At 38.5% G+C, this 15344-nt stretch overlaps 2 protein-coding genes across 2 annotated transcripts; one reads left to right on the top strand and one right to left on the bottom strand.

Annotated features, from left to right (window-relative positions):
* Positions 1-1388: 1388 nt before the first annotated feature.
* LOC148918793 (uncharacterized) lies at positions 1389-4824 on the bottom strand. Its single transcript, XM_089048299.1, has 4 exons — positions 4500-4824; positions 2474-2695; positions 2180-2292; positions 1389-2018 (listed from the first exon to the last, which is right to left on the bottom strand). Exons 1-4 carry the CDS (start codon positions 4692-4694, stop codon positions 1649-1651), a joined length of 900 nt encoding a protein of 299 aa, XP_088904425.1. The 5' UTR covers positions 4695-4824; the 3' UTR covers positions 1389-1648.
* Positions 4825-8348: 3524 nt separating this feature from the next.
* On the top strand, positions 8349-12490 carry PSKR2 (phytosylfokine-alpha receptor 2). The gene is made up of 2 exons (XM_089048706.1): positions 8349-8360; positions 9020-12490. Exons 1-2 carry the CDS (start codon positions 8349-8351, stop codon positions 12212-12214), a joined length of 3207 nt encoding a protein of 1068 aa, XP_088904832.1. The 3' UTR covers positions 12215-12490.
* The last annotated feature ends 2854 nt before the right edge of the window (positions 12491-15344 follow it).

Raw genomic sequence — 15344 nt, 5'->3', positions numbered from 1 at the left:
TTCAACCTTCTTCTCTTCCTTGGTTTCAACCTTCTTCTCATCCTTGGATGCTACAGTTGCTGCTGCCTTCACCCTTGCCTTGCCTTTCTTGGGCTTCATGAAGCAGAAACAAGAGCAGCAGGGGCACTGGAATAAGAACTTCATAGCTTTTTCACCTCAACTCTCTGCTCTCTGATTGTCCTCCAAATCTTATGTATAGCAAAAGTTCAGCTTTGCCTTCCCTTTCTATCTTCTTTCTTATCTAATAATTAATGTTGTTGGGGGTTTTTTACTTAAACAAAAAGAAAAAAAGAAAAGAGAGAGGCCATTGGATTCCACTTCAATCACTTTCAATAAAGCAGATGCCTGCCTAATAATGCCAGGTTTATAATGGAACTTGCTAGGGTCTGCCTGTGGGGCTGGCCATGATCAACAATGAAGCTAAATCTCTTTAATAGGCTCTCCTTTGTGGGTCATGTTTAAGCATACATAATGAACAAGAGTGACTGTTCTTGATTTCTTCTCACATACTAAAGATTTGTGAGCTCAGTCCTCAGTGAGCTGGCAAGCAATAAAAGCAAACATGTTTTAGATTACCAATTATTAGCCTTCTTTCCCGTGGGGTATAGCTCAATTGGTTGAGCTCTTTCACTTTCATCTATGTGAGCAGAAGTTCGAAACCGCAAGACACCTAATGAATATTTGTGAAAAGAAAACCTCCTCCTCCCCCAATCGCTTGCACTAAGAAATTATTAGCCTCCTCCTTTCCTTAATTTCAAAAGAAGGAAAAAAACAAATTTTGTGAAATCATGACTTCGGCTGCTAAATGAACCTTAAAAAATTAGGATATATACTGCTGCATCAAATAGACAACACATTTCAATGATGGAATGATGAAGACACTTTACGTAAAGAGTGGGTATAAATTTCATTGCTGGGATGAAAAACAAGATAAACAGAAAGTGTAATTGTTACTCTAATCACCATTAAGAGGAATGATGATGTTTGATAAACAAATTAACTATTTTTGTGTTTGACAATAGCTTTCTTTTTGCTCCACCTCTTCCGGGTAAAGTTGAGTTGAGAGAGCCATGCCATGTGAGTGCCAATCAACAACTTGTGGAATCACTGTATTCTCTCAATTGAGTTGTAACTATCACCGCCCTCTGTCTACAACCACGCTGTGGTTTCCAGAGTCAAAAAAGTCACCGATTCCTTTGTAGCTTTAAATACCATGGATGAAGAAAAATGCTTCCATCTCAAATCAAAGGTGTGGTTACAGAAACTTACAGCAACAATGTATAGTCGGATTTACTATATTTTACAGTGAAATGTGTAGTTAAATTGAGTGCATATTTAACCTGGCATTGCCTCCACCATGAAAATAATTAAAATGAACAAGGGGAAAATGCAATAATCTGGGGGAATTATGTTATTAAAAGAAAAAAGTAATACAATCCACAACCAGTGTACATGCCTATGAGGATCCCCTTTGCCATTGGTTTTTGTAAGATTCCTCTTAAGTGGCTCCCCTTTACAACTCAGAACCTTCAAGCTTTATATTTGGCAGGTCAAGATTGAAATAGAAATGTGTTGCACGATTATTTCAAGTGAACCACAATGTACCATATAGACAATGGCTATTAGATATTCCGGAAACGCCTATAGTTCAAAGTTTGGATGAGGGATTAACTGATCCAAGCATTTGACGGTAGTCGTATACCCCAATACCTCGTTTTCTTCCAAGACGACCTGCATCAACATACTGTACAAGGATGGGGCAGGGAGCATATTTATTGTCCCCAAGGCCAGCGTGAAGAACTTTCAGAATGGACACACAGACATCCAATCCAATAAAATCTGCAAGCTCTAGAGGACCCATTGGATGATTTGTTCCCAGTTTCATTCCTGCATCAATGTCTTCCTTTGTTGCCACACCTGTGTAAAGTGCAAAAAATGCCTCATTAATCATCGGCATTAAGATCCTGTTTACAACAAAGCCCGCATAATCCCTCGAGCATATTACTGTCTTGCCAAACCTGCCAATTCAACAGTCCACAGTTAAAAAGATGGCAGGGAATTTATTTGGCTATATGAGTAGGAAATGTAACTTAATCAGAAATGTGCATGGTAAATTGCCAAGGGGAACAAAAGGAAATTTTTCCTTTTTCATGGAATTCAAGGTATCCAAGTCAAAAACCTTTCTGCCAAGGCTTTTGTAGCATCAAATGTCTCATCTGATGTGTCTGCTCCTCGCACAATCTCAACAAGTTTCATTATAGGAGGAGGATTCATAAAATGCATGCCGATCACCTGGAGATCACAATCAGATTTCTAACGTCACATATTTTCATAGATAGTTAATCAGCACAAGATTTGTTTATTTTCAAATATTTTTTAAAAAAAATTATAAATTGTTCTCAGTTCTAATTCTAACATTATCATCATAAGCATAATCTCAGGATAAAAAGAAGCAGCATATTCTGAGCATAACCTGGTGTGGTCTGCTAGTTGCTGACGCAAGGCGAGTAATGGAGATGGAACTTGTATTAGATGCCAGTATGGCCGAACTTTTTGTGATCTTATCTAGCTCAAGAAATAACTTTTTCTTCACATCTTCAGATTCCACAATAGCTTCGATAATTATATCTGCCGAAGAAAGCTTTTCCAAGTTTGAGGTAAACCATAGACGTTCCAAAGCATCTTTACCTACAGCCTGTTAAAAAGAAATGGAATGATTTGTTAAACTTCCCACCCTTACAGTGAAACAAGCTCTCGTTTATATAATGCACATATGACAGATCTCAAATCACAGAGGAAACATTTCTTTTTCATCAGTGGTTTTTTACTCTGAATTCAGGTATGCCAAGAGCTCACCATTGTAGCTTAGCTGCAAAACTATTCAGTTAGTGTCATCCCTGTCTCAAAGATAAATGCTAAGATATCCCTTTTAAGCAGGATTTAGTGAAGTGTTAAAATTGAATACGGTTTATTTCCTAGGAAAAACCACTTTCACAGCAAAGCCTTCAAATGCAATTCCTCCTCAGGATTCCATTCAGCTTGAAATTGTTCTTTATTTAAATCTAGATATACACACAGACACACACATATTTTTTCGACAAGTACTCACCATGGTTCCAATTCCCGATACTGTCATAGAACACAAACACAAAGATAGAACCAGATGAGTTGGCTGAAGCCAACATTTTAGGTGTTAACACTATCCAGTTTGGTACCCTTTATAATTCAAGAATATAACAGCATTAATCAACTGATGCTTGAGAGTAGCTCATGAGAACAATTAGTGAAGAGCCATCAGGACAAAAGTAGCACTGACAAGTTCTTAAGAACTGAACCCCAAAGCTCTCTCTCCTGTGTGATCTGTGCATGCAAGCCCTAATTTTGTGGGTGTGCGGGAGTGTGAACATGTGTATGGTTTCCTTTCATTCTATACATATGATCAAAGTAGCACTGATTGTAACTATATAGTTCTTCAACAATAACTAAATAAGGCCGTCATAAAACAAAAACTTTGGAACAGCTTGAATTCCACTGCTAATAAGTTAATTCAGTATTCTCCAAATTTATATAAAACAAATGCTGATTTACTTGAAGAAGACACCATCTTCAATCGGGAAATGAGATGATAAGGAAAACTCAACTAAAGGAGCATATTACAAACTTTACTTTCATTGAAAAGGGTAAAATGCGAGACTTTGAAACGGTGATGATCAACAAGGTTAATTCGTAGCTGGAAATGGCTCAAACTACCATAAGCTCAGATGAAGACAATGCCCATCAAACTCAAACAATCTAATCAAGTAGAGCTCCAGTTAGAACTCTGTAAAGTGGATATATATCCAGACAGAGTAAGAATGAAAAACCTGACTCTCAGGTTAGTGAAGCTGAAGTTGTTTTGCACCCTTATCAGACAAAATCCTCTTGGCTGTGTACATATATACCTCCACTAGTATCATCAAGGGTTCGGTTAATTTTCAACCAGAGCTTTTGAGGTTTGCCTGCAACACGTGTTTGCCCCTTACCGCTTATGGGTACGTGGACCCCTGCCGTATTCTCATAACTTAAAGACATTTACAATTCTCACCACACATTACTCATAGCCAAAGAACACCGAGTCACAGTTATGTAAGGCATAAAATTATAGAAAAAAAGTGTACATCGAGCCTCCGCCTAAGCAAGTATAGGGTACTCATGACATCGACTCACAGCAGTTCACAAAATCAATGACAAATGGAAGCTCAGCCCATCATGTAAGGAAGCATATAAAGAATAAAACTCACACCACCAACAACTAGTTTTAAAAATCACTAAATTCACTAGCAAATAAAAAACTAAACTTTACCCACCAGGGCCGCTACAACCCTCTAGCTCAAACTTAACTGATTTTCCAATTTATCAACAAATTCAACATCAACATCATGTGGCAAAATTATCTCTCCTTTTCATTTCTTATTCTTCCACTTTCTTTGTAACTTCAAAGTAAAGAGAGAGTTCCCAACCTGACTGAGTTGTCCTTTGGAAACCAGACGCTGGATGGAGCTAGAGATGGACTTGGTGGCTCTGGAGAGAGCGTCTTGGTCGGTGTCTAGGACCCAAACGTCAAAGCCATGCGTTGCGGCGAGTTGGGCTATTCCAGAGCCCATTTGGCCGCTACCCACGACCCCAATTGTCTTGAAACTCTTCATCTCCGCCATTAATTCACCGATGAGAGCAGCAATGTCATTGCAGAGCAAATGGGTTCACCAGGGACAAGCGGATAGGCCTTCGGGGGTGGCACTTATAATCGGGTCAGATCAAGCTAATCGGATTCGGATTCTTTACATAATTCGGGTCAAGTTTAGCCGTTTAGGGAGGCTCCTAACTCACAAGCTTAACCCAATTGGTAATTTGGTTGGGTTTCGGGGCACATTTGGTCCTGGGCTTTTTTACCTAGTCTTTTTTCTTCTCAGGGTTTGGAAGGGGAAGGGAAGGAGAGGTTTAATTGGGGTTCGAACCTGAGACTATTTATTACCGAGCTAAAGACATGTTTGCAACTTTCTTGCTTCATCTTACTTTTCAGTTTTTTGCAACTATGTATAAATCTCAAGAAAATATAATGAATAAGGAATTGTAACTCAAGCGGTTAAAAGTGTTTAAGAAGAATGAGAGAGTGTTTTTTCACACATATTGTTAAGGTCTCGTGGCGGTTCGAACCTAACACCGTTAGTCTGCAAGTCAATGTCATTTTACATTGTGCTAGACCCCATTGACCACATGTTATAACATTGGAAAATATAAAGCTTTACTTTCATGACATGTTTACTTATAAAAATGGGTATTTGAATTACTCGAATTCATTCTTTCCCTAACACATGGATATTAGAATTATTCTAATCCCATGCATTTTTTTTATGAGATAGGGGGGACAAACCCCCAAAAGAAATGACAACTAACTAGTACAAATCAAGCGAGGCCTAACAACACCTAAAAAATCATCCTCCAAGAAAAAGCTAACCCAAGCAGGGACCTCATCCAAATAACAAACCCCCAAATCCAAGTTAAAGCTCCAGTTAGTCATACGATTAGCTACAACATTCACTTCTCTGTAAACATGAGTAAGGTGACAGTTGCTAATACGCCTCATAAGAACACAACAGCTCTGAATCAACGCAACAAGATGATGACAACTTAAGGTTCCAACTTGCTGAACAAGGGAAACAACAATTGCAACATCCATCTCAATAAGAAGATTAGAAAAACCTTTATCCCATACCAAATAAAGCCCAAAATACAAGCCCCAAAGCTCAACCTCAAGGATTTGCCCCTTGCCTAAATTCACAGCAAAACCACAAATCCAATTGCCATTAACCCCACGGATCACTCTGCCAGCACCAATACAACCTGAAGCTGCTCTCCTAGAACCATCCATATTTAATTTCAACATATCTAAACCAGGAGGCTCCCAATTGAGTAAAAACTGAGCTAATCCCATGCATTTACTAACGCATAAGTATCAAAAATCATGTGAGTCCTATGTTAAAATCTTAATCCATAATCATTTACCCTTAAAACTAGGAATCTGATCAACTAGTCCAATTCTAAATCCTTAAGTCCATTCCTAATAAATATACAAGCCATAAGATATATAGTATCAATAAATACATATCCCACCGGAAAACTACTCTCTTAACAGAACAACTCCAAATTTCTTTCCACATCCTATAACAATTTTTTGCCGGCAACCTCTCCCTTTCTTTCCTTCTTGGGCATTTGATAATCCGTTTGCTTTGGTTTTTGCCAGAGCTAGTTCGTCATCTATAGTCCTAGCACTTTGCGGTTGATAGAGAAAATCCAATTAACATTTAATGTGTGGTATCTTTTTCTAAACCATTGCTTTGAGCGTTGTCAACGACCTAAAGGCAAAGCCCATCAATAAGCTATCAGTGATGTTTTTTTATCGTGGGAAATGTCATCAATTTAAGGATGAATCCCTTGATTTGTGTAAAGCTTTTCACTTGTCAGCTGTGAGGTTTAATCATGAAAGTTTACCAAAAGTTCCTAGCACTGAAGGCAAAAAGAAATTGTAACCAGCCAAGATAACATAATGAGTTTTTAACCCATGTCAACTTTTTAAGCTATAACTTTTACCAGTTGACTTTTGCTAAGTTTTTATTTTATTATTTTATTTTTTTTGGGGGTGGTGGGGGTTGTAATATTTTTCATCAAATTTCATCTTGTAATTTTAAGCAAACTTGTTTGTTATTGCCTAACTAACAAGTACATGTTATGAATTTTTTTATTTTGTTGCTCACACATTTATTTATCTATCTATATACATAGAGCAAAAGGCAGAGAATGGTGAAACATTCAAAATACCATAAAATGTTCTTAGTTAATTCAAATATTAAGAATTGAAATTATTAATTAAATGAAGATAATATGATAAATTCATATTTTTTTCATATTTCAAAAAATTAAAATTAAAAACAAAATCAGATAATAGGTCCTACTTTTATAGAACATAACTACCCATGTTATCTTTTCTTAATTCTAAAAATAAAATAAAAAAGGAAACCAATTGGCACATGCGTGAGCAAGTGCCAAGAGGCTAGTCTAATTTATATAAACGATATTGAGAGATGAGGAATTATAAGACCTCATATGCAGGAGACTGATCTTAACCGCTTGAATTACATATTGCTTATTGTTACTCACACATCCTTAGATTTATAATACACGACTAAGATTAAACACCAAGCAAAAACAAAAATCAAGATTTAAATAATAAGAAGAAAGAAATGAAAAGGGAAGAGGTTATGTTGGGGTTAATTTTCGTTATAAAAAAAAATTATTTTTGGTAAAAAGAAAAAGTAGAAAAAGTGTATGAGGGTTGGGTGAATTCACGTGAGGGTAGGTTGAGTAGTTGACCCGAAAATCCAGTGGCTGAGGGTAGGTTGAGTATTTTGGATCCAACGGCTGCCTATAACCTATACCCGCGACGTCCGCCTACCGCGCTCGATCCACCGCAAAGCATCTACTGTTGCTCACTTTGACTCTCCACTCAACTATTTTCATTCACCAGCCGGGCTGGCACAACTCGTGTAGGCCACGCCCAAACATCCTTCTCCACTTCTTTCACATATGAAGAGTATAAACTAGTAACTAGTTCCACGCGCGACACGAAAGCGTGAAGCTAAGAGTATACTATCCTCGTTAGACCGCACTAAACCTCGTCCTAACCTCATCAAACCGGGGCCTACCATAAACACAAAAATAATTTCAATAATTTGACTTGTTTTTACAATTTTGATTTTCTGCAGAGAGAGAAGAGAAAGGAGACAATAGTAGGTATTGGGTATTGACAAAGAGTGTGACTTTTGCAGACTGAGATAAAATCCAAGAGAAAATTTGAGCAAAAAGTCAGCTCCTTGAGTGCCGAGTTCAAATCAAAATCAAAAATCAAAATCAACCCACTAAAATAACCCCCAACCTCTCGCCTCTCAGCAGTGTGTTTGCCCAATAAAATAAAGATTCTCAAGAAAGAGAGAAGTTTCCTTTTCTGTACTGCACTACACTACTGTGTCTTTGATTTGAAATATCTGACTGCTTTTTTCTTCTTCTTTTTTATATTCTATCTCATTTGTTTTTTGGCTTTGAAAATTCAGGGAGAGAGAGACGTCTGGTTTTGAAATTGGAGAAGACCCAAATGTGGAAAAGGCGGTCACTGTTCACTCACTCACTCACTGTTTGATGTTAGGTACAAAAAAGCGGGGGACTCTGCTGTGTTGGGTTACTTTACTGCCAAGTGATGGCAATGCTTGTGAAACCCTGAAACCTTTTTCCATTTCACTGTGGGGCTCTGAGGGTTCATGGTTCTAGTGGTAGGCCTCAAAAGCTTCCTCCTTTTCTTATGCTTCTCTTGCGTGCTTTTTCATTTGGTGTTTTGTGATGATTTTGGGATGTGGGTTTGAAATTTGTGCATTTGGGTGTTTCTCTTTTGGTGTAGAGGGAGGATGCTTGTTCAGCAAAATAGGGGGTTTGGTTGGGGTTGCTGATTTTTAGTCAAGGGTCTTGACTCTTGAGCTCATGTGGGGACTTGGAGGATCTTTCAACTGGTTTTGAAATACTGCTTCACTTTTTTTAAGCGGTCAGTGTTCATTGCTTCACTTGCAAGTTGTTGTTTTTATGAGGTGCTTTGGGATGTGAGTACTTAAGCTCCTTCTTTTGTGTGTGTTCTCTCTTTCTATAACGGGGCACTGTTTGCTCAACATCTTCAGATTGAAGTAAGTTTCTGCGCTTCCATATTTGTGGTCTTGGGATCTCAATCCTCCAAGCGGGCATTGGTGACTGCATTTGTTTTACTCACTTGTAAATTTTGCTTCATTTGAAGTTGCAAGCTGGGTTTTAAAGTGAAGGGCTTTGGGGATTTGGGTGTAGAAGTTTCTTCATTTGGATATCTTCCTTCCTCTTTTTTTCTTTTTCTGAAAAGCAGTGCATGCCCAATAACATCTTGTTCAGCTGAGTTTTATAGGATTGTTAGCCTTGCCTTGAGTTGGGGCTCTGCTTTGGTTTCAGAAATGGGGACACGGGGTTTATTCCAATGACATTCCTCAAATGTCTATTCTTGGCTTGCTATCTTGCTTCTTCTTTGGGTCTTAATTCCCCAATCCATTCCTGTGATCGAAATGATCTCCATGCACTGAGAGAGTTTGCAGGAAACCTTACAAATGGGTCCATTATCACAGCATGGGACAAGACTTCAATTTGCTGCCAATGGGATGGTGTTGTCTGTGAGAATGTGAACAATGGGACAGTTGCTAGTAGAGTCACCCAGTTGATTCTTCCCAGCAGGAGTCTCAAAGGGTCGATTTCGCGCTCGTTGGGACAATTGGATCAGCTGAAGTTGCTTAATCTTTCTCTGAATCATCTTGAAGGTGGATTGCCTGCAGAGCTCTCATTCTTGAATCACCTGGAAGTTCTTGACTTGAGCAATAACATGCTGTCAGGACCAGTTTCAGGTGCGCTTTCTGGTTTGAAGTCGATTAAAGTACTGAATATTTCAAGCAATTCAATCCAAGGCAATTTGTCTGAGCTAGGAGGATTCCCACATCTTGTGGTGTTTAACATAAGCAACAATTCATTCACTGGTCAGTTCAATCCTCAAATTTGTAGCTCTTCCAGGGAAGCTCAAATTCTTGATATATCTTGGAACCGTCTCACGGGCAGTCTTGAAGGCTTAGAAAATTGCAGCAGGTCTCTCCAACAGTTGCACTTGGACTACAATTCATTTGCAGGCCATCTACCTGAGTCTTTGTATTCATTTTCAGCTTTGGAGCAGCTTTCGGTCTCTGGGAACTCTCTTTCCGGCCCGATAAGCAAGGAACTGGGTAAGCTCTCTGGCCTCAAGACCATAGTCATTTTTGGAAACCAATTCTTTGGTGAACTTCCAAATGTGTTTGGGAACCTTAGACGACTAGAACTGTTAGTTGCACATTCAAATATGTTATCTGGGCCATTGCCTTCAACCTTGGCACTCTGCTCAAATCTTCGAGTTCTTGATCTTCGAAACAATTCTCTATCAGGTTCTATTGATCTGAATTTCACTGGTCTTCCTAATCTCTGCACACTGGATCTTGCTACTAATCGTTTTTCTGGCTTCCTTCCAAATTCACTGTCTTATTGTCGTGAGTTAAAAACTTTAAGCCTTGCTAAGAATAAATTCAGGGGCTCAATCCCTGAAGATTTTTCAAAACTCACATCCCTTTTCTTTATCTCATTGTCAAATAACAGTTTTGTGAACTTATCTGGGGCACTCTCTGTGCTGCAGCAGTGCAAAAATCTCACGACTCTTATTCTTACAAAAAATTTCCTTGGTGAGGAGATTCCAAAAAATGCAAGTGGGTTTGAAAGCTTAATGGTTTTAGCACTTGGGAATTGTGCTCTTAAAGGCCAAATTCCAGTTTGGTTATTGAGCTGCAGGAAGTTACAAGTACTTGATTTGTCATGGAATCAATTGGATGGCAGCATCCCTCCATGGATTGGTCAGATGGAGAACTTGTTTTATTTGGACTTTTCAAATAACTCTCTCACTGGAGAAATCCCGAAAAGTCTGACAGAGCTGAAAAGCTTCGTATCTACAAATTGCAGTCATTCAAATCTTATTGCATCTGCTGGCATCCCGCTGTTTGTTAAACGAAATAAGAGTGCTAGTGGCCTGCAATACAACCAGGTCTCGAATTTTCCTCCTTCAATATACTTGAGCAATAACAGAATAAACGGAACAATTTGGCCTGAGATCGGACGACTGAAGCAGCTCCATGCTTTGGATTGGAGCAGGAACAACATTACTGGGACCATCCCCAGCTCTATCTCAGAGATGGAGAACTTGGAAACATTGGATTTATCATTCAATGATCTGCATGGTTCCATCCCTCCGTCGCTTAGCAAGCTCACATTCTTGTCTAAGTTTAGTGTGGCAAATAATCACTTGCATGGGGTAATTCCCAACGAAGGACAGTTCTTAAGCTTTCCGAGCTCAAGCTTTGAGGGTAATGCTGGACTTTGTGGGGAAATATATATCCCATGTGGTGATGTCAGTAATACAAGTCTCAAGCCTGTAATGCCATCCAGTTCAAACAACAGATTTCGTCGGAACAGCATCCTTTGTGTCACAATCAGCATAGTGGTTGGGATTGCTTTGCTTCTTGCAGTTGGTCTACTTAAAATGTCTAGGAGGGGAGTAAAGGATCAAAATGATGATTTTGATGACGACCTCAGCAGGCCGCACAGGTTATCCGGAGCACTAGCATCTTCAAAATTGGTGCTTTTTCAGAATTCAGACTGTAAGGAACTTACAGTAACAGACTTGTTAAAGTCTACAAACAATTTCAACCAAGCAAACATAATTGGTTGTGGTGGTTATGGTCTGGTTTACAAAGCCAACCTACCCAATGGCACAAAAGCTGCAATCAAAAGACTTTCTGGGGAATGTGGACAGATGGAACGTGAGTTTCAAGCTGAAGTGGAAGCCCTCTCAAGAGCTCAGCACAAGAACCTTGTTTCTCTTCAAGGTTATTGTCGGCATGGTAATGACAGGTTGTTAATTTACTCCTACATGGAGAATGGAAGTTTGGATTATTGGCTGCATGAAAGTGTTGATGGTGTTTCGCTTCTGAAATGGGATGCAAGGCTTAAGATAGCTCAAGGTGCAGCTCGTGGATTAGCCTACTTGCATAAGGGCTGTCAGCCAAATATAGTGCATCGGGATATAAAAACGAGCAACATTCTTCTGGATGAAAAATTTGAAGCTCACCTGGCTGATTTTGGTCTTTCAAGGCTACTTCGTCCTTATGACACTCATGTTACGACAGATTTGGTGGGGACTTTGGGTTATATTCCTCCTGAATATAGTCAGACATTGACTGCAACCTGTAGGGGCGATGTTTACAGCTTTGGTGTTGTTCTTCTTGAACTTCTTACTGGTAGGAGGCCTGTAGAAGTTTGCAGAGGGAAAAACTGCAGAGATTTGGTATCATGGATGTTTCAAATGAAATCTGAGAAGAGAGAGGAGGAGATCATAGACTCATCAATTTGGAATAAGGATCATGAGAAGCAGCTTTTAGAAGTGCTTGGTGTGACCTGCAAATGCCTAGATCCCAATCCAAGGCAGAGACCGTCTATTGAAGAAGTTGTCTCGTGGCTCGATGGTATTGGATTTGAGAGTGCGACACAATGAATATCCTTGCTGCGTTTCATTTCATCCTATGGAACTGAACTGAGGTTCCCTTAGGATCCCAAAATGGAAAGGTATACCTGTAAAGCAACACTATTGCAAGTCTATGGTTGGTGTCTCTTTGGTTTCTTATAGAAAACACTCCTTCGGTACTTTATGCTCAAAGATGTAATATGTATACAAAGGCTATGTTGGCCACTTCTACCCGAAATAAGCATTTCAAAATTTGTAGAACTTCTGTCCTCTTTTCCTTATATATTATTATTATTATTATTATTATAGGCAGTTTTGTGTTCTCTGGTGATGAAAGGCACATAGCAGTTGAAATGCTTTTTCTTTTCCTAGCATTTGTATCTAGTTTGCTTCATTGTAGACACATGACTTGAATACCTGAAATTATTTATATGTATATAATATTATAATGCATATGAATTGTTACTTATTACATATACAGTGACAGTGAGTTTCTAATATTTCATCCATATCTTTTTTGTTCATTATAATTCAAGACCTGTAAGGCTTTTTAAATTCTTCTCTTATGAGCAGAACCCTCATTACTGATAAACGGGCTTTCTGGCTTTTTTTCTTGTCCAAGTTGGGGGAGTCACCATCCCCCAAGAGAAAAGCTGATAACAATCACAATGGACATTCCACCTTTGTAAAATCTTCAGAAAATAATTAAACAGAGATGTGTTCTTATTGGACATGCTTATTCAAAAGGATAGTGATTCCAAAAGCAAATTATCTACTCCCCTGCCTTTACATCTGAAATGGACTGTAGACATGCATGCATTTGTTGCATTAAAATGTCCACATTCAAATTGCAAACGAGAACATTCTTGACTGAACAAGTAAAAATAGAGCACATTCTTGTTTGAATGTGTGATCTAAATTCACAACCTAGCAATATAAATCTCATATTGGACCGACACGTTTGATAAGAGAACAATCTTTATGTATTTATGTAGGTTTATTTTAAGCATCATCTATAATTTTAAACACTATCTTTGTGGATTACTTGGGACAAGGAGAATAAAACATGTTTTTAGGCTTTGAGCTTCCAATCTTCTTTGTGTGCTGAAGCTTTTTGATGATGTAATCAAGTCTTTGTTTCCTCCCCTGCCAAAACAATGATTGGACTTCTCTTTAATGGGAACTTATGAAAGTTGATGGCATGGCTGCATCTTTTGCAGTGGACCACCAGGGTTTATATCTTAAGCTCTAAGATGTCTAAAGAAATCCTCCTCTTTTGACTCGCTTGGCTTTATTCAAGTGCCTAAAGTTATATGCTATGTTACACTGAATCATTCTATAGTGAGACGAGGTCTTATCTCTTAATCATCGGATCAAACTAACCAATTGTTTGAGCTTGGTTGAAATTTGACCAGGTCAGGCCTAAGATCCGACAATTAAGCTAATAGTGAGCCCAAGTTATATTTCGGTGGGCCTAATCAATAAGGTCAGATAGAAGCCCAAAATCATAAATGTAGCACAATATCTACATGTGGTGGAGTACACCAATCTGGCCGAACACATCAATATGGTCGAGAGCATAAAAGCGGTCGAAAGCCTATATGCGACCGAAAATGTAGATATGCCTATATGCGGCCAAAAATATAGATACGGTCGGAAGACTAAAAGAGGCCGAATACATAAAATCAGTCAATGTTTAAATAAGGAGAGAGATAATCCGTATGAGGATTTTATCATAGGTTACAATTCAAATAGGAATTATGCCAACTTGATGGTCAACTGAAGTTATTGTGGGAGAGCTCAAGATGAAAGGAAAATCAAATCAAATATTATTATTCACATTAAATCACACGCATGAGACAAGGGATTGAAGATATTCTGGAGCAATTATGATTGATTTGAAGGCCAATTGACGACCGACCAAATTGAGACGCACCGAAGCCCCTATAAATACCAAGTTTATGGAAGAGAAAAAGGACCCCCGCCACAACACACAACTTGTCATTTTACATTCTCTTCAATTTCTATCCTAAGAGTAGCATAATGTAACCATAGCCTAGTTCTTATTTTTTCCGTTCTAGTTTCCGTAGATTTCAATTATGCCTTTACATTCTTGTTCTTGTTTTTCAATTCTATTTGAACTTCAATTCATGTTTCTTTACTGTTCTTCGTAATCTAGTTTACTTTACGTACTTGCATTTCAATTATTTAATTTACGCAATTTACATTACGCACTCTTCTTTAAATTATTTATTTCACGCACTTTAAATTACGCACTTATCTTTACATTCTTTACTTTACGCATTGGTCTTTAAATTATTTATTTACGCACTTTACTTTCTGCACTTGTCTTTCAATTATATTTAAATTCAAGCACCTTATACTTTATGCACGTGTTCTTCGTTTCATTACATTTCACCTTCAATTTTCATCTCCACCCACTTCACATCATTTGGTTACTTACATAAAGCCTTGACTCTGAGGTAGTGAAAGAACCTAGGCCGTGAGGAGGTTCCTTGCTCGGCCGAACAATCGTTTGATTAAAGTCAGATCTCGGACGCAACACATTCATCTATTCACATTCCATTCAAGCTCAAATTCGGGGCTTGGTGGTGGCACGCCCCGCACTCAAAAAAGAAGAATGACCAAAAACTCCTTCAATCGGCCTACCTGGCCGAAAAGAGGGAAACACTAATTTTATACAACAATTAACCAATTTAATACAACAGTTAACAGATAGAACCTCAACACCCTCACTATAGAACTTCTGCTGTTACACCTCCACCACCAACTTTCTGCTCTGTCCACATAAAGGAAAAGAGAAGTGGGCTGATTTTTTTGGGCTCAAACCAGAATCAATCTGTTCAATTGGGTCTTATTTGGAGCCTACATTTCTCTGAGCCCAAATGTAATGTGTATGATCACCAAAATAGGAGGTCCTTGTGTTTCCAAAACCCCTCCACGTTTCGCTCACCTTCTCGTGATATTTATTTGTTTATGTGACTATATCAACCGCTAGCATAGTTTTGATGAGGAAGAACCGAAGAAAAATAACAAGGTCGAAAAAGGGAAGTAAGCAAAACATAGCAGCAACAACGTTCATAGCAAGAAGAGCAGTTGCCTCTGAAGCTTTGACTCAACCCTCTAGCGGATTCTCCAA

Source organism: Prunus mume, linkage group LG3 (genome assembly GCF_029339155.1).
Source record: "Prunus mume cultivar Tortuosa linkage group LG3, ASM2933915v1, whole genome shotgun sequence".
NCBI lineage: Eukaryota > Viridiplantae > Streptophyta > Magnoliopsida > Rosales > Rosaceae > Prunus > Prunus mume.
The sequence above is the reverse complement of the archived record's forward strand: the minus strand, read 5'-3'. Positions and strand labels throughout refer to the sequence as shown.